This window comes from Aythya fuligula, chromosome 3 (assembly GCF_009819795.1).
Source record: "Aythya fuligula isolate bAytFul2 chromosome 3, bAytFul2.pri, whole genome shotgun sequence".
In the NCBI taxonomy this organism is placed as follows: domain Eukaryota; kingdom Metazoa; phylum Chordata; class Aves; order Anseriformes; family Anatidae; genus Aythya; species Aythya fuligula.
In genome coordinates this window covers 99,268,779-99,288,189 of record NC_045561.1, presented here as the reverse complement: position 1 = coordinate 99,288,189, position 19,411 = coordinate 99,268,779, and the positions used below count along the sequence as shown (strand labels likewise).

General features: G+C 36.0%; 1 protein-coding gene across 4 annotated transcripts in view; it reads right to left on the bottom strand.

The window, feature by feature from the left end:
- The window catches only part of SNTG2 (syntrophin gamma 2), a 241,631-nt gene that overhangs the window by 60,947 nt on the left and 161,273 nt on the right, over positions 1 to 19,411 (bottom strand). For 3 of the 4 annotated variants that reach the window (XM_032184891.1, XM_032184892.1, XM_032184894.1), the window contains 2 exons: positions 12,208 to 12,337; positions 4,449 to 4,487 (listed from right to left, as the gene is read on the bottom strand). In XM_032184891.1, coding sequence (XP_032040782.1) covers positions 4,449 to 4,487; positions 12,208 to 12,337 — 169 coding nt within the window. The remainder of the gene's footprint in view (positions 1 to 4,448; positions 4,488 to 12,207; positions 12,338 to 19,411) is intronic. The other variant, XM_032184893.1, reaches the window with a different exon arrangement.

Genomic DNA, 19,411 nt, shown 5'->3' with positions numbered 1-19,411 from the left:
TCCCCAGGACTCAATTCTAGGGCTGGTCCTGTTCAACATTTTTATGACTAATCTGGATGCAGGATTGGAATGCGTCCTCAGCAAGTCTGCAGATGACATTGGACTGGGAAGTGCTCTTGACTCTGGCAGGACGAGGAGACTTGGAGAGGGATCTGGACTGAAGCATTCAGAGATCTAAAACAGCATGAAGTTCAACAAAGCAAAATGCCAGGTTCTGCACCTGGGATGGAGTAATGCTGGACACGGGCACAGACTGGGAGACAAGTGGCTGGAGAGCAGCTCAGCAGAAAGGGATCTGGGGGTTCTGGCTGACAGCAAGTTGAACATGAGCCAGCAGTGGGCCCTGGCAACCAAAGGAGTAAACTACATTTTGGTGTGCATTAAACACAGCATAACAAGCCAGTCTAAAGAGGTGATTCTTCTACTGTATTTATTGTTGGTGTGGCCTCACCTTGAGTATTGTGTGCAGTTCTGGTCTCTACAACATAAAAAAGATGCTAACGTCCTTGAAAGCATCCAGAGGAGGGCAACAAAGCTGGTAAATGGCTGGAAGGCATGTCCTGCGAGGAGAAGCTTAGGACACTTTGGTTGACCAGTCTGGAGAAAAGAAGTCTGAGAGGTGACCTCACTGCTCTCTGAGGAGGGGAAGTGAAGTGGAGAGGGAAGCACCCATCTCTTCTTCCTGGTAACCAATGATAGAACATGCTGGAACGGCACAAAGCTGTGCCAGCAGAGGTTCAGACTGGACGTTAGGAAAAATTTCCTTACTGTAAGGGTGGTCCAACATTGGACCAGGCTTCCTAGCAACGTGGTTGATGTCCCAGGCCTGCAGTGTTCAATAGGCTTTGGAACAATGCCCTCGCTATATGCTTTAACTTTTGATTAGCTCTGAAGAGGTCAGGACTAGATGATCTTTGAAGGTCCCTTCCAACTGAACTATTCTATTCTAAATTTCTTGAAATTTCTTGATTGTAGCTCTGAGATTACTTTGACCAGTCTTTCAAATACCACCAGCCACAAATACCACCAAAACTTTCTTCCATATTATAATCTGAGATTTTACCATTTTTGCTATTACTAATTGCAACAAAAACCTGTTGCAGTTGACCTTTTTTACTGAAGGCTGACTTCTGATATGCTGAGTAGAAGACAAACAATTTTCTTTGTCTTCTTCCAATTAATGCACTTAGAGGGTAATTTTTGTTACCTATTTATTCCTTGCTGGTGCATCTTAATCTGTCCTAGCCTTCCAGGTAGTCATATGCTATGCTTTTATAATCATTATTTCCAGATTTCATCTTCTGTATGATTTCCTCCAGAGGTCAATGAAGAACTCATGATTTAGGCATCTGACTCTTTCTTTATGGAAGAGATATGTCAGAAACAACAAAATAAAATGATTCAAACCCCAGTTAATTCAATTACTGAAGTCTTTGCAAGCCTTGACTATGGCTGTGAAGGCCAATGAATAATTCTGGTGAAGTATCTCTGCAGTGAAAACAGATTCACAATCATTTTATGGGTTAGCAGAGATACAGATGTGAAATTTTGGTATAATTTAGTGGGAGTTTCACAACTACACGGCTGCAGATGCAGAACGCATTGTCTCTGAGACACCACCACACACAAACCTGCTAAAAAACACAAGTGTTTGAACAAGACTCCAAACTTAAGGGACCTCACAATGCTCTAAATTACTGATTTTTATAAATACTGAAATCCTCACAATCACTACAGAAGAAAAATTAAATATACAGATGCATACGTAGATAGGGAGTTCACCTTTTCTTTCAACTACAAAAGAATCAAAACAAAGAAAGGAGACATCACAGGAAGCAGCAAAAACCTGTTTTATAGCATAAGAATAAAATATATAGTTTTAATTAATATTTGATCAATACTTTCCTATCTCTACCAAGAATAAATCATATTATTTTAGTGCAGGACAGGACAGGAAATGTTTTTTATTATTCTCAAAAGAATTAGAAACAGTAAATGAAATATAAAAACACCTTGAAAGTGGTGTTTCTGTACAGATAATCACCTAATTTACCGTTTTATAAAAAATATACAGAAATCCAACAGTGTGTGTCTTTTTAAAAATTGAGTCCCCAGTCTATGCCTGCTAATAACACTGAATCAAGTGCTTTCAAGTCTGTAGAGCATTGTAATAAATTATATCAGGCAGAATCAAAACGTAGTATTTGGAGAGTGGTGACTCAACAGCCTTTGTACTCAATAAAATAATGTACTGGCTCAATACCCCTCTATCCTTGTGGAGCACCAAAATTCTCTAAAAGTATCCAGTGCCTAGATGTTATCTGAGATCTACACAGGTTATATATACAGAGAGCCACAGCTTTATCAGTGGTATTTACTGAACACCTTTTAATTACTTGTAATTTCTGTATATTTGTTAAATCCTTTTAGTCCCTAACTAACTAGTAAAGCATGGCTTAGGATAACTAACACAAGAGGATAATACATTTTTTTGCTGCTGTCAACCCTGCCTTAAATTTTCAGTTCCTGAAATTAAGTTTCTAATTGTATCTTCTTTTGCTTCCATATTCTGCATGGAAAAAGCAGGATAAGTACTTCCTAACTTTAGGCCTTAGATGATAAGCTTAGATGATACCTTAGATGATAAGCTAAGAAGCTACTCTTACGACTCCAGTAGAGCAAAGACAGAGAAAAGGCTCCTACAAAGAATAATTTAAAGCACCAAGTGCTATATTTCAACTCTCAGAAAGAGAATAATTTTCTGCACTAATTATGTGGATAGTTTATGGACATTAACCTGTTAATTTAGGTGTCATGGTTTTGGCTGGGACAGAGTTACTTCTCTTTGTAGAGGCTTGTATGATGCTATGTTTTGGATTCTTTTATGAAAAATAATGGCAATAATACACTGATGTCTTAGTCATTGCTGAGCAGTGCTTACACAGAGCCAAGGACTTTTCTCCTCCTTGTGCTGCCCTGCCAGAGAAGAGGCTGGGGGTGCACCAGGAGCTGGGAGGGGACAAAGCCAGGCTGGCCAAAAGGGTGTTCCACACCATGTCGTGTCATGCTCAGCAGTAACAGCTGAAATCAACCTAGATAGTTAGGGTTGGATTGCATGATTGCCCTCAGTATTTAAAAAAAAAAGAATGTCTTTTTAAAACTGTAAAATTACACATTACGTATACCAAAATTGATATAAGTAAACTTTAAATAGTTTCTAAGTAACTTGTAGTAGACAGTTTACCCAACAACAGACATTCAGATTCAATACCTTTTCCCCTAGCTTTCATAATCACCAGTTTTTCTTATGGGTTTTATTAATAATTAAAAACCACGGCAGAGAGATCAATTAAATGATTCCTTCTTATACAGAAGAGGTATTTGTTTTGGACTGGGAGTAACTTCTGATCATCTGCCATATACAGAATTGTTTTTGTGTTTTTTTTTTTCAAGTGCATTTTTATTTCAAAATACTGACCTAAATATAAGAAAATAATTTAACACAGGAGAAAATGTTAACGGTTAAATGTTTTAATAACTTCTTGAAAAGTCTATAAATTTCCAAGTACCTTTTCCAAATAAGATGACAAAACAGTGACATACAGAAAGTGTACAAGCTGTCAAACTAGTAACAGATATTTATTTCTTTCTGATATGAAGCATTTTAACTCATCTTTTGATGTCTGTAATAAAACTTCATAAATAAATTTCTACAGGAGAAAATGTTAAATATTAAAGACAGCTTGTCTAATTTTCACTTCTTCAATCAACAAAGCCAACATTTTTGGAAACAGCAAGGATTGGACACTTTCTTCCTGAGTAATGGTACAATGCCAAATTGATGCTATGAAAGCACATATAAAGTGAAGTTTTCTAATAACATATTCAAAGTGCTTCCCAGAATTACAGGATTAGCCTGGAAAATGCTACAATTATGTTTTACAAAGTAAAAGAAAAAAAACCTCTTTACAATGCTATAAAAAGTAAGAAGGCTTCCCAGTATGGTAAATTCACCTTGGGTCTTTGGGACATTTGGCTAGCTGGAGCAGAAGCAATATCTCACCAGGCTGAGCTCCGTAAATCCCAGACAAATGCTCATGGCAAACGTAATCTGAACAGCTTGACATATCCAAACCAGATTGGTTTCTTAATGCACTGCTTGGCTATCTGTGCATGATATGCAATATAAATACAGAGTTAACTTGTCAGACTCACTGCAATGATACTGCATGCAAACACACACTGTGCTTTCCACAACATGGTTGTAATTTATGTTGACCCCTCTTTCATGTATATACATTATGTACTAAAAAGGACAGTTCAGAACTTAAAAACACAGAAAACATTGTTTTTTAATTTGCAAACGGGCTAAATGTGTGCATGTAAGCTCTTAAATTTTGCAGCTAAACAATAATTAGAAAAATCGGGTAAAATAATGAAAGTCTTACCTGGTCTGAGGGAGAACAGCATTTATTTGCCATTTTCATCTATGAAACAGAGATGGAATAATACTCAGAGTTATTAATACACTGATATGAGGAGTTTCTCAATTAGTACTGAGGTAGTTACTTAAGACTGTATTAACACTTTCAAATTATAAGAAAATATATAGTTCCATCCACAAATACTGGATTTATACTATTATACTAAGTTTACAAAACAAAAAAGACTGGAAACCTTTTATGTAAGTTTTCATGAAATCCTTCACAAAAATTTGCATTTATGAATTTAACTTTTCCACTCTGGGTAAAAATATTATACTGTCCTGTAGACACCTCACCTAAGAAAACAAATACCACAGTGTATATGACATGTTTAAAAATAAAAGGAATATTGCTTAGAATATCCTTTAGTTTATTGTCAGTATAAAGTTACATATCTTTCTTCTCACTGTTCAAATAAGAGTCCTGCTGATTTTAGATTTTCTTTGGCAGTCATAGTTTCCACAGATGAGTGGTGGACAAATCCTGGCAAATATTCCCTTCTTTAAAGTGAAATATTAGCAAGTGTAGTAATGAAATGGAGTAAGACTAAGTGACTGTATATATAGTCTCCTTTACATGCAGGGTTATAAACTGCAAAGAGTCAGGCAGCTGATAAACACTTCCAAAGGATCTTGTCATTACACAACCTATTTTGTAACAAATGAAAGGTTTGTGATAAATACCAAAAGCTACAATTATGAACAGGAGAAGTTACAATTTCAACAGAAAAAGAGCAGAAGAAAACCAGGGCTCCCTCTTGTATCCTGGCAAGAGCAGATTTGTAAGATCAAATCTGCAGAAAAGCAGAGCATGTCTGTAGTCATGTAGCTTAGTAAATACAGTGACACCATTACCTGTTATGGTGAGTCAGTTCTGGACAACAGCTGAGGGCCCACACAGCTGCCCTCTTTCTTCCCCTTTCCAGCAGGAACAGGGAGAGAATAGGAACAGGAAAAGCAAGAAGACTTGTGGGTCAAGATAAAGCATATTTAATAAGTGAAGAAAAAAAAAAAAAAAAAAAGTGATGTAAAGGCAATCCCTCACCACCTCCTACAAAAAGACCAATGCCCAGCCAGTCTGCCAGCAACAGGCACCAGGGAAGACAAATGCTCCCCCAGCTTTACTGCTGAACACAATGATGATGATAGGGAATACCTTTTTGGCCAATTCGAGTCTGGTATCCCAGCTGTTTCCCTTCCAAATTTCTTACCTATCCCTCACTGAGGGGCAGAGGGGGTTAGAATAAGAAAAAGAGAAATTCTTGATGCCCTACAAGCACTGCTCAGCAACAGAAAAAAACACTTTTAAGGTATCAATGCTGTTTTAGCCACAAATGCAAAGCACCACAACAGCTGCTATGAAGAATGTTAATTTTATCCCAGCCAGACCAAGCACACCTGTGAACGGCCAACAGGCTTTGTGTTATGCGAATGACAGAGGCCTCAATATGTGTAAGGATTTGTCTTGACTTGTCTTGGGCTGTCTGAAGCTATTTTACACCTTGTTTAGCGATAAAATAACAATATAATGAGCTATATAATAGACTATTGTCTATTTTGTTTTAGCAAAGTACAATTGTAGGATGTAATGATATATATGTGTATATATACACTTGTAATTAATAGATGGCAATAACAAGTTGTTATTCTGTATAGAGTTACCCATGACTGCAAACAAAATAGCCTTAAAACACAATGTGATGTAGAGGAGTTTAAGATGACAGCAGGAGCCTTCACTTTACGGACACAGGCAGATACAAAGGCCCAGGCCTATATGAAGTCATCAGTCAGCCCTAACCCATCACGGGCCCTCGGAGGGATCCTGCCATGCTCTGCACCACCTCCCCACCACCCTAGAGGAGGAACAGGGACAACCACAACAGAGACAGGGCACAGCCTGCAGGTGCGGGCACATGTACCATAGCACAGACAAGGACAAAAGGAGGGGACTGGAGCTGACAGGCAGCCACCAAGCAAAGTGGGGGCTACTAACATGGCTCCTCACAGCTCCCGCACACAGCTCTGCCCACAGCAGCCTGACCCCAGGCTGCATAGCCACATGTGGCCTGAAGAGAGGAGAGGCGGCAGAGCTCCTTTTTCTTGGGGCACTGACAATAACAAGCCAGGGAGAACTCAAGAATCCTACACTGTAATGTGGATAAAACAAACTGGTGACATGCCCAGTGTTGCTGAAGGAAGCAGACCTCACTGGTCTGGTTTAGCGAGTGGCCTGATCCTATTGGCCTAATCCTGAGCATTTGTGCAGGACACGATGAAAAGGCACATGGAAACCTGTAACATCAGGAGGAATGCCATCACACACTGCCCAGCTTCAGCTACAGACTATCTCCAGTGCTTCAGAGACAAATACACACACAAAGTAACTACACAGAAGCCAAGCAATATAAATGTAATATATTATTTCCATGCAGGTGACCACAGACATGCTACGACTATGATAATATAAAACAGCGCAAATAAGCAGGGCTAGCAGTGATCCTGTCTGCTTCACCTGCCTCTCTGGCTCAGTCCAAACCACTTAAGCTCCTTATATAATAGGAATAATTTTTCTTATCTTACTTTTTTTTTATTGTGTTCAGATGTGCCTGGAAAATTGAGTGTGAAACTGGCCATGCAGTTTTTCTGGAGAATGAGGGAAGAGTACCATGAAGAGCATCTTCACCATCAGTTCAGCTTCCTGTTGGTACAGGCAATAGGAAAGAATGCTTTGGACTCTGCAGCTTTTCACTGTACAGACCTAGTTCACTCAAAGCAGGGATGGCTGCTGTCCTAATGTGGGACTGTGGGGAGAGGAAAGAACTCCTTCTGCACCATGTTACATCCTGAAGAGAGAGAAGTATGCACTCTGCACTTTGCCCAGTACCACGTGCTCTCTACATTCCTCCACAGCTGGTGCATTGAGACAGGCATACAAATGGAATAGGCTACACCTTGTTGGGACTGCATTAATATTCAGCACTGCAGTAAAATAATGGGAGCTGGAGACAACAAGAGAGATAAAACCAAAATCCTGGATCTGCAAAGACTGCAGGCAGTTTGGAAAAGGAAGCATAAAGCAACTGTAATTACTACACTGTTTTAAATAAATACATACAGGGCAGAAACAGAATAGGGATAAAATCATTCAGAACCACATGCTTAAACTCAAATATCTCCTAGGCTGGAGATAACTTTGACAATCTAAAGAAAAAGAAAAAGTTTTACATCTAATATACCTATACTCCATTTATAGTGAGCAGAGAGAAAAAAAAAGATTTTGACAGGTACTTTTTTTTTTTTTTTATTTTCTAGGTAACAGAGGGCTATAAGCAACTGCTTATTGTTTGGCTAAATTTAGGTGATGTGGTTCCTAGCCTTACTGACACAACCTTCTTTACAACCTCGATGGCTTCATTTGTGATACTTTCAGATGGGAATTTGTGAGTTAAAAAAAAAAAAAAAAAAAAGGCAGCAAAGAAATACCATGTTTTTATACCACCAGTAGAACTGTTTTTTTTTTTTTTTTTTTTTTTTTTTAATCACTGAGGTAGTCATATTTGTTTCCTACGTAGGCACCCAAGGATGATGTTTCCATCTATCTACAGGTACCCCACATATTGCTATGTAAAGAAAGCAGCAAGACTCCTTCCCTCTTCTTTCTTTTTTATATGCAAGTTCAAAACTCCTAATTTGTAAGTCTCTCACTAGCCAAACCGAAATTTCACTCCACTTTGATATACGGTATTACTTAGATATACCTGTACATGAAGGCATAACAGAAAATGTTTAATACTACAACATGTACAATTGAAACAGCTGTCAAAAACAAATATCCCTGTTTTGAAACCAAATTTTAAGTTTCTACCACTCTCCGTAATGGAATTCTCTGGAAGCTGCTAGAATGATTTTAAAAAAAACTTAAATGATACTTTAAGTGGAACAACTGTATCTTAACTAATTTTCTTACCTACTTATGATTTATTCATCTATTTGTGATTAAAGTTCTGAAAAATGACACCTTTAAAATGTACCAAAAAAAAAAAAAAAGAAAAACTTGAAAAAGTTATAAATACAAGAAATAAGTCTCAGTAATGGAAATAATGGAAATGAACTGGCAGCATTAAGTTTATGTGTTTCTGCATATCATTACTATATTAATGTTCAGTGTTATATTTGAAAGAAAACAATTAAGATCAGTGAGAAAAGCTTCATATATTTAATAGTTTGTACTTGAATGGCACAAAACAGAAAAATATCAATTATTCCAAATTGTGATGAACTTTCCCAGCACAGCATTGCTGCTGCACACTACAAAAACAAAACAAAACAAAACAAAAACAAACAAAAAAAACCTTCTAACTAAGCGAATAGGAACAGGAGCAGTGCAATGCAGATGCACATTCAGACTGAGTTGTCCCTGTGCTTTTCAATTCATCATGGCAGCTTCACTGGCAGTTTCTGTTCCCTCTCTCCCCTCAGCTTCTTCAGCTGCACTTCCTTCTGTGGGAAAAAAGGTGCACAAAAAAGTAAATGTGAGGTCCTGATTCACCTCTATTATTTTCTTCTGCCAAAGGTAAATGTGAAGAGCTTGGAGAACACTGAGAAGATTGGAAATAATATCCCAAAGAAAGAAGATGGGGAAATTTCAAACTGTCAGAAAAGTATGTGGAATACAAGAATATGAATGGAGCTGTGAATAAATTCTGGCAAGAGTCCTTAGAAAAATGTAATCCATACTGCTTCTAAAACTCACAATTACAGGAAGATTTTCCTAGCTAAACATATGCATGTAGGACATGTATCAGTACGGAGGGTTAAAAAGACACCCTTACATCTTTCTCCATGTTGCAATATTCCCTATACTTCTCTGTCTTGTAAGAATTATCACTCTGCAGGCTGTACCAGAATCACTATTTCTCATTTACTGAGTAACACTTTCTAGATATGCTAGCATCCAGGGGTAGCATTCTTATGCAGTGATGACTCCTCACATCTTCACTATTGAAAGACAACTCCTCCTTTACGCTTGATCCCCAGAGAGCTTGCCTTCGCAAAGAAGTTAGATGTTTCAGTACTTCAAAAAAGTAGTCTGACATTAGCAGAAGTGTCACATTATGGCAGAGTTATTTTTATACTGCCTACATTAGGATTATCTTCTGGCATCAGCAGGAGATCTGACAGAGCTGCCAGTTGCTGGATGAGATTGTACAGTGGCAAAATAAAATATATTAAGGTAAAGTGATGTATGAAAGAGAGGGTGCACTGCAAGAAAACAATTCATCTGCATCAGGAGCACTTTACAAATTAAAATTCAAAGAGAAATATTCAAAATGGTATGCAGAAGTATATGACAAAAGTTGTATATAAAAGAGTAGCACAAATATGCACAGCTGAATTAGGAATGATTAAACTGCAGGAAGAGTAAATAAAATCAAGAGATAAATATTGGCAGAATCAAAATCTAAAACTGTGAAGAGGTAAAACTGAACAATGGAAAATATTGCTTAAATACATAGTATTGCGGCAGGTAAGAATGCTGACATTCTTTATGCCAACAGTATCACTAGGAAGGTCAATTGTTACTGTGTATCTGGCAATTAATCTCTGAACCAGTAGAGATTATCTTCACGAACTCCACAAGAGGTGCAGAAAAAATACAACAACAACATTTTGTGAAATGGTAATAGTGAGGTAATAAAAAGCATCCAGAATGGATTTTCAATAAATCTAATTTGAAGGCCTTGTCCTAAACAGCATGTATATCCCTTTTCCCCTCAGAGACAGGGGGCAGTCCCTAGCTTTCTTTTACTGTACACTTAAGTTACACTCCAACCTCACATTCTTGGTCTTTAAAAACAAGAACAAACAAACAAAAAAAAAGTAGTTTGTGGTGAAAGGAATAGTCACTGGCTGGTATATCTCCTATTCTGATCATGAGTAATTAAAACAGCACTGTGGTCAGACCTGTCTAGTTGTTCTATAGGCAGCATATCTGACAGAGCCTGTAAAGCACTGATTTGAAAGAAAAAGTTTAATCTCTTCTTAATTCTCTGTATAGACTTTACTCTGTATCTGACCAAGAGCACTGAATACAGGAGTTTTTCACAGCACTTTTTTTTTTTTTTTTTCCCCTATCAGATCCTTCCCCCAAACAGCCACTTAGATGAACACCAGGTGGTTCACTTGGTTTACAGAATTCACTATTGTGATAAATAACTGAGAAGACCAAGAAAAAAACTCTGTATAAAATAAAATATTTATGCAGACCAGTCACAATAGAGTGAAGATACTACATCAGAACACATGCTGCTGCATACAGTGTATTTTGAAAAACAACAGACTAGAACCCTACCTCTGATAAAATCTGCTTGTACCTATAGCCACTTTTTATTGGCTTATTCATCCATATTCTTAAAGTGACATTTATTCACTGGAATTTTTCAAAAGCAAAAGAATTGGGTTGGGAACCACGAACTGGAAAAGCTCTAATAATATTTCCATTCACTTCTTTTTACTACTAACAGTGCAGGAATTATGAAATTTCATGAATAATTTACATAGCTTTCTTAGAAATCTCAAATAGCAAGACCTATATTTATACAGAATGCATCATAAGCAAAAATATTTGATTTTGTCAAATATACTGTTTAAAGTAATTGAATATTAAATAACAATTAATTTATTTAAAAAGCTATTTTGATCAAATCTGATTCCAAGTAACTTTTGAAGACCAGAAAAATAAATTATAATCTGTTTTGACCAAAAATTTACATTGAAATCTAACACAAATTCTACACATTATAATCTAAAGAACTAAGCAGTAATTAACCAGGAGTATGAAGTGCAAGTTAAAGATAGAGATAAAGTTAGAGATGCCACCAGATCATGATTACAGTCATGAAATGAAATTACAGTCTAACACATCTAAGAAAAAAAGATTAAAAACTTGCACAAAGACTTATTTCAAAGACAACTGTCCAATAGTTTTTTCATCACTGCTTTCTAACATCTCAGAGACTGAAATATATTTTCAATATACTACATGTTCAAGTTGTCTATTAACTTTATGATTCATTCCAGGATCTTCAAATTTTCTGTTGTTCTTTCTTGGAATAATAATGTGCTGTCCAAATGATTTCTTTTTCTCCAAGGATTATTTAATGCTTCTGCTTGCAACAGCAAATGCTACTTATGAATTAGCAGGAATCATTTATACAATAAACACCCTTCCACTTCCATAGAGAAAGATTAAATAATGTGAATTTAAATAAAACAACTCCTAGAGAACTTAGGTAAAAATACTGTCTCCTACTAAGACCCTGTAAGTCACACTTCACTAGCTACAGAATTTCGAATTTCAAAATCAGTAAGTGCTAATTTCAAGCACAATTTAATTACAAAAATGTAAAAACAAATATTTGGTCATATCTAAAGCTCTGTGTAATGACCAAGAAGGATCAATACTTTTCCTTAAGAAGTCTTTAAAATAATAAATGCAATCTGAAGTTGTACTACTCTCTGATTTATAACACTGCAACTCTTGAGAACTTGATACTTTTGATTGATCAGACATGCTGTTCCTGTTTTTCCCTTACTCCTTTTCCTCCCCCAAAACACACATTTTATATATATGGTATCTTAAATGTGAATTATTTTCTGCCCTTGGAAAATTAGAAATAGTTTTACAACAGCACAGACAAGAAAATATGCAGAAAGTAACATACATTTTGAAGTGTCAAATCACTGATGTTAGTTGATATTGCTCTCAGCCAGTCAGCACTCTCCTGGGCTGTATAAAACTGAAGTATCCCAGTACTAACTCCATCGAGTGCCAGCACTTCAAATGCATTAGATCTGCAGTAAGAAGAAATATATCCGTAAAGGAAGATATATCAGTTTTCTGAAACTGTCCAATATCTCTTAGTGTTTAAGTGATCCTTACAACTTTTGAAAAGTTTTGGGGGTTGAATTTACAAATAAAAAGAAAGGCAACAAAAAGAAGGATAATAATGGACAGTATCAGCAGCAACACATACAATAAATACTTTCTCTGTACCAGCATCTATATGTGCTGATCATTTACTTCCCTTAAGCATACCAACTGTTTATAATTACTAAACTTAGGGTAGTGTACTCAGGAAATATGAATTAGATCTTTTTGAATAAATATTAATATTTTTGAAACCAAAATGACTTTTTTCTTTACTGCATTGTTGGTTTCATTTGCTAGGAATGTAAATGTTGCAACAAATTGCCTTCTCTAGTTTTAATTTATTAAATTCCTATACTTTCTATACAAAACTCTAACCAAAGTTTCCTTTAAGTTCTTTTATGACATAGGAATGTGAGAAATGTACTTGAAAGTTCATTTATAATATTTTTGAATGTAAGGCCCTTTCTCATAACAGCATCTACATGTGCTAATATTCAACTGAATTTTATTCAATTTTTATGCTTCGTTTATATCTTTAAAGCAACTTTGTTCTACAAATGCCAGTGTTTCCTTAACAGATGTAGGAAGCTGAACTCTGTGCTCTAAAATCCCACACATCTGGATGATGGTGGGATACACTTTTTCAACTATTAAATTTTTCAGTAGGAATAACAGAAGTCTATTCAGCAGTGGCATGGAAGTACACTGGTTATATATATTTAAAACATACGACATGCAATAGTTTCAACTAAATTTCAGAGAGTTACATAGATTACTTCTTAGGTGTCCATGCGTGTCATGAGAATTAGATTTTACTTATATACTATTTTGTTTGTATTTTTTTTATAACTTGGAGAATATCACCACTCTCTGTTATGTTTACATAGTTGCTATATTTATACTTTAATGCTGTATTGCTTTCTATTGAATCCAGAATACTGTTCTGTGAAGTTGCTGGGTTGGGTTGTTATCTAGGAATCTCTTATCTAAGGTGAAATTTTCTACTGTTTAATTTATGATATATGTCAATATGAGCATTCAAAATGACACACAAAGGTTACGTGAGTCACTCTGACCCTTACTGAAAAAGTTATTAACTTAACAATTGTAATTTGTAGGGAGTTTGATAGTAAACATGAAGACTAAAATCTACATACTAAAAAGGTAATATAAAATACCCATCATATGCAATATTAGCAAGATGCAATATTCTTATATATATGTACACATAGCTGATACCCTTTACTGTTAAATGAGTTGTTAAGTGTTATACTTGCTGCTAACAAAAATAACATTCTTGGTCTGAAGACTTAAATGTTATCAGTAGATTCCCTTGATTTCCTTTCATGATTGAATTATCATGTTACCTACTAAAACCTAAAAACAATGTCAAAATTCTGTGTCACTTCCGTTTCAGGAGATCTCTGTTTCATCTCTTTAGAAAGAAAGAAAAGGTAAACAAACAAACAAACAAACAAACAAAAAACCACAACAACAAAACAAACAAACCAAAAGAAAACATGTTATATTATCTTCAAGTAAACTGAGTGAAATAATCACCCCTTGAGCATACGGTTCCTTTTATCTAAGGCTCTCATAAACATCCCTGCAGTGCTGTAATGGAATGACTTATGGTATGATCTCTTCAACATCCCTCTGACACAGGGAACATCTATTATTGACTATGCATTGATATACAGTGGAACATGGAAACAATCAAACTGCTGCCTTGAAGAGAATCCATTCACAATGCATAATTTAGACAGAAAATTAAAATATCGAAGTTAAGATACTAGAATCCTTACACAAGTGAGAGAGGACAATCCAGAGCATTTAAGACAGAAAAATGGTGCACTTCACTGTCACCACATAGGGTGCCTACATAATAACTCAGGTTTGGAAGATACATAAATGTAGGCAACATGAATTCCTTATCTAAGTGGCACAAAGTTACACAATTGGCTGATGAGAGATCACAGAAATGAACTCTTAGGGTAACAGCTAATACAGCTAACACACAATCATGTTTTTTGTTGTTGTTGTTTGGTTTTGTTTTTGTTTAAACAAAGGCCTCTACAAGTTTTGTTATAAAAATTAACCAATCTTTTCTAATTTGAAACATGGTTCTGGCAATACTGCAGATGACACTAAAGCTTCTGCTGTCCTTTACCTTATTAAAATATTGTGATCGGTTTTAAAAGACAGTTAAGAAATTCAAACAAAGGCAGCTAGATATCTGAACGATTCACTGACACGATATTTGCACAGAATCAAAATGTAGGATGTGAGGGATCCTAAAAGTCCAGGCCAAAAATGGATGCAGTATTTAAGATGCAGGTATTTCAGATGTCGCCTCACAAATGCAAAGCAGAGGAAAATAATCGCTTCCTTTGACCTGCTGACTCTGTTATTACTAATACTGTCCCATTTGTGGCTACCCTTCTTCCCTGAAAGTGCATACAGCTGACTCATGTTCCACATACTAACCAAGGTTTGTTCTCAACCTTGCTCAATGTTACTATATTATTTCTTGCTTTCAATTACGATTGTTTCCCTCTACAAATTCCATAATGTATTGTTGTATGTATCACACTGTGGTCTGTAAAATATAATGTATATAAGGCAAGACGTGAAAACAATTATCCAAACTAAAACCAAAAGCTAAATGAAATGTTGAACTTTTTTTTTCCACTTTAAGTGAAACAACCAGTACATGATGCAAGCACCAAGACAGCACTGAAATTTAGGTGAAAATAAATCCTAGAGGCTTAAATACCACACTTTTCTCCATTTCATCAAAACACAGAAAATAAAAAAAAATAGAGGGACCTCTAAGCACCTACTCCTGCTTGCTGACAAGGATGAGCTTTAATATCACATAAGAGTTTTGAGAGGTTTCAAGATGCTATGAAGTCACATCACCACAAAATAAGATGACATGGCTTTTTTTTGTTTTGTTTTGTTTTGTTTTTTGGGGGGGGGAAGAGGGGAGGTGGAGGCTTAGAAGAGGGAAGAAGGGGGAAGGCTTAAAGACCATTTTAAGACACAGCTAGAGGAGATTCTTGTCTCTTTTATTCCTGCTGTTATTATATTATTGCAACGAGAACCAGAAGTAAATGGAGTGGAGTTCTGATAGTTTGAAACAGCAGAAAATGAATACTGACTGCAACTTATAACCTATACACAACTATATATGGGGTTAACAGGCTTCAAATCTTTCTAAGACTGCAAATGCCACCTACCACCAAAAAAAGGAGAAAAAAGCACAAAACAGGAAACAGAAACATAGGCAGTAACTTCTCTGTTCCTTTACACTGACTATCACTTGAAATACACACCTGATGACACTATCAAGAATTTTACATAATTATTTTAAGTCACTACCAAAGCTCATTAAACTCTTCTCTGAATGAAACACAAGACAAAATCCTTCCAGTTTCCACTTCAATAGATTCATCAGTCATATGGAATTTCCCCTTCTTCCATATGATTGGAAGCATTCTTCATCACAAAGTAGCAATCACTGAATCTATCACATAAAAATAGTCTTACTGTTGCGAGAATTGTTTGAACTCCAAGGCTGAGAAAACTGAAGGCCTTTTACTCATCTTGAAAGACTGGAATTTCATGGTGGTTTCCAGTGCAGTCTGGTCAGAGACAAATATCACAGTTGCTGTGAAGTCACAACCAGACATTGTTTGCCAGCATCTGAATATCATCGCTTTGTCAGGTGTGGATGAAGCATTCCACTAGCAAAGATTAATTGCCAAGAATATGCTTCAGTGTCTAATGTTAGAGATCCTTTCTGCTGATGTGTCTTCTATGGGGAAATACACAAATGCTGCAGATACAGAAAAAGCTCTTTGAAGATGGAAATATTTTCCTTTTAATATTTCATATTAAAATATATTAGTTTCTAAAGCTTCCTGTTTCTCTACCATTTCTACCAAATATGGCCATACTATCTTTAACTCTACACATGAGTGTGAATGGTAACACCTAGAATATTTGTTTTTCTTCAATTCTAGAAATTTGGGATGAATTACCCTCACATTTTCTATTATTTTCATATTTGTATCCCAATCTGAAACTTTCTTTCCCACAAGCATTTCCACTAAATAGCATGAAGCACTGGTTTCTTTACTCAGCCTATTTTTATCTCACTTTTACTGTGAAATGTCTTTTTTTTTCTTTTTATTACATTAACTTATTTTAATAAAATAAATGCTGTCTTAGCAAGAGTAATGTTAGTTTAAATAATAGATGGGCATTGGTAGACTTAGTTCTCTTCCTGACATTGACACTTTTCATCAATTAATATTAATAAAACAAAAAATGGCAACTGGGAGTTTTGTGATACAGAGCAGTTGGTAAATAAAGAGGTGTTACGTCAAAAGACTTTTCTAAGAGAAAATCTATTTTCAATGCCAGCTGGACTGCAAAAAGCTGAATTTTTGTGTTATTGGAGGGTAAGGATTTCAGTCATTCAGTCTTTCTTCCTCCTTATGTCTGAATTCAATTTTTATTGCTTTTATTACAGAGTTTTCTAATGGCTTGTTTACATTTCTGTATGACTCTCTTGCCAGAATTTCTATTTCTAATTAGCCTGAAGTATTGTGGATTATGGAATGAAAATTCACCCCCAAAAAAGAATTGTCTAAATTATTTAATCTCTTTGAAATGGTGTTAAAAAATAATGGGGTGTACTACTGTAAATGAAATACAGCCTCAAAAAATGGGCAAAGTTGCTTATATAATTAGACTGCTAACAGAAACTATTGAGCTAAAAAGCTATCGAGGTATTAAACACATGCTTGGATTGCATGTCGAGTTTGTTTCTTTTTTTTAGTGAACATTTTGCTTCCAGTATTGTAACTTTGTTTTATTTTGTATTAAACTCAGAGTAATGATTTAAGATAATTTGAAGTGACACAGACATTTTGCTTCTATCTAACTGATGCGCCACTAACAGCTCCCAGCTGTATCCCATTAAATTTGTAATAACTCACGTAGAAGAAAAAAAAAAAAAAAGGATTGTGGGAGATGGGATGGTTCTAGCATTGATTAGGTGTCTTATCCTGTACCCCATGAAGTCACACAAAAAGTTACGGTAGTACTGCTGATGGGAACTAACAGCGGTACTGTCACCAGCTGAAAAGAGAGTAGTATGCAGGTGTGAGATACTTGGCTTTGTTGCAGAGAGAAAAATCTGTGGAATTACAGTCTGCCAGACTCAGCGTGCTTTACTTGTTGCAGAACAAAGAAAGAGGTTGAGGAGCCTTGCTGGAGAACAGAAGCAGCCTGAATGACTGAAAGACATATGAAGTATCACTGTGCTACTGTCCTGTCTTGAGTGCAGAACGGTAGTAGGATGGGTCACTGTGGTGGGGTGGAGAATGGAATATATGTATCTTTATCAATATGCGTTTTATAATTTCAGCACAATCATTGGTTTTTGATAATTCAAGGGAGAGGATTTCAATTTCACCCCATTCAGGCAAACAAAATTCTGTTGCCTAAGTAGGTGAGAGGCAACGGACACAATTTGTAACATGGCAAATTCCAATTTGACATCAGGTTTTTCATTTTTTCATTTTTTTTTCTTTTGTTTTTCCCATGAGGATGATCAAATACCGGCACAGGTTGCCCACCAAGTTTGTAGAATCTCCATCCTGGAAGGTGTTCAGGAGATGGCCCTGTGCGATGTGATTTCATTAGACATGCTTTGAGCAGGGAACAGGACTGGGTGACCGCTGGCATCCCTTCCAGCCTGACTTATTCTATGATTCTAGAAGTGAGACATGCTGAACACAGGAACTATTTTGGTTTAGCGTAAGGGACTGTGTGAGACAGAAGAAACACAAGACATCCTTATTTCCATCCACTGACTCCAAGGTGAGTCCAGGGATTTAGTGTATTTGTAGGCAAATGACTACCAGATATCTACAGTCAGATGAGATGAATCTCATCCATTAAATTCGAACCTCACATAGATTTTGAGCATGTGAATAGTCCCAAAGAACCTATGCGATCGTCATTTTACCTTAAGTTATCAGCATGCAGACAAATTTTTAGATTCTCCTTTGTGTTCCTTTGTCACAATGGAAACATGCTGGAGAGGTTAAAATTTTAAATAATAAACCACCAAACTGTATTTCATATTATTCATTATAGGAAGATCAAATTTATCTTAATGATGTCTTCAGAGCTGACTTAATAGGTCAGTAGCGTAAATCTCAAATATAATACACGATTTTTTCTTTCTGGCACATATAAGATGGCTAACACAATACACGGACAATTTTTACTGGACTGCCTCCCATTTTAATGCCAGCTAAGTTTCAGTTTCAAGAACTATATGTCTTTTGACATAAGGGGAGTCTATAAGTCATGACAACAACTCTTTGTCATGACTACAGAGTTCATCAGGGTCATTATGTTTAAATTATATGCAAAAGATTACTTCTTGAACATTTTCAGTTCTCCAGCTGATTTGAATATACTGTTTATACTGTATAAGGAATTCAAACACATTTGTTAGAGAAAAATACATGGCCATGTGCTTGATTTTCACTTAGCACTGTGGCAGGTTTACTTTGAAATCTAAAACCTGTCTGCTTTCAGAAGAAAGAACAATATACCTTTATCGTATTTTTATTATTACTATTATTGATAATACAATGCAAACCAGGTTCTTTCCCATAACACCCGTCTATGCCTCTGAAAAAAATGCATTTCTGGAACAAAAAGATACTGTGAAAAACAACAGTGATAAAGCTAAATAATGAGCACCACAGGCTACATGCTTCAACACATTCAGCTAGCTCCAGAATTCTTTATTGCTATTTTGGTGTCAAAGTTAGTGGGAAGAAAGCAGACCTGCCACAGAACCTCAAGGCTATTTATCCTGAGGCATTTAGTGGGGACAGAGTCTTGCTGAGCTAACTCTGGTGGATTAGAATTTAGTATTTTGTCAGCAGAAGAAAAGATAACTT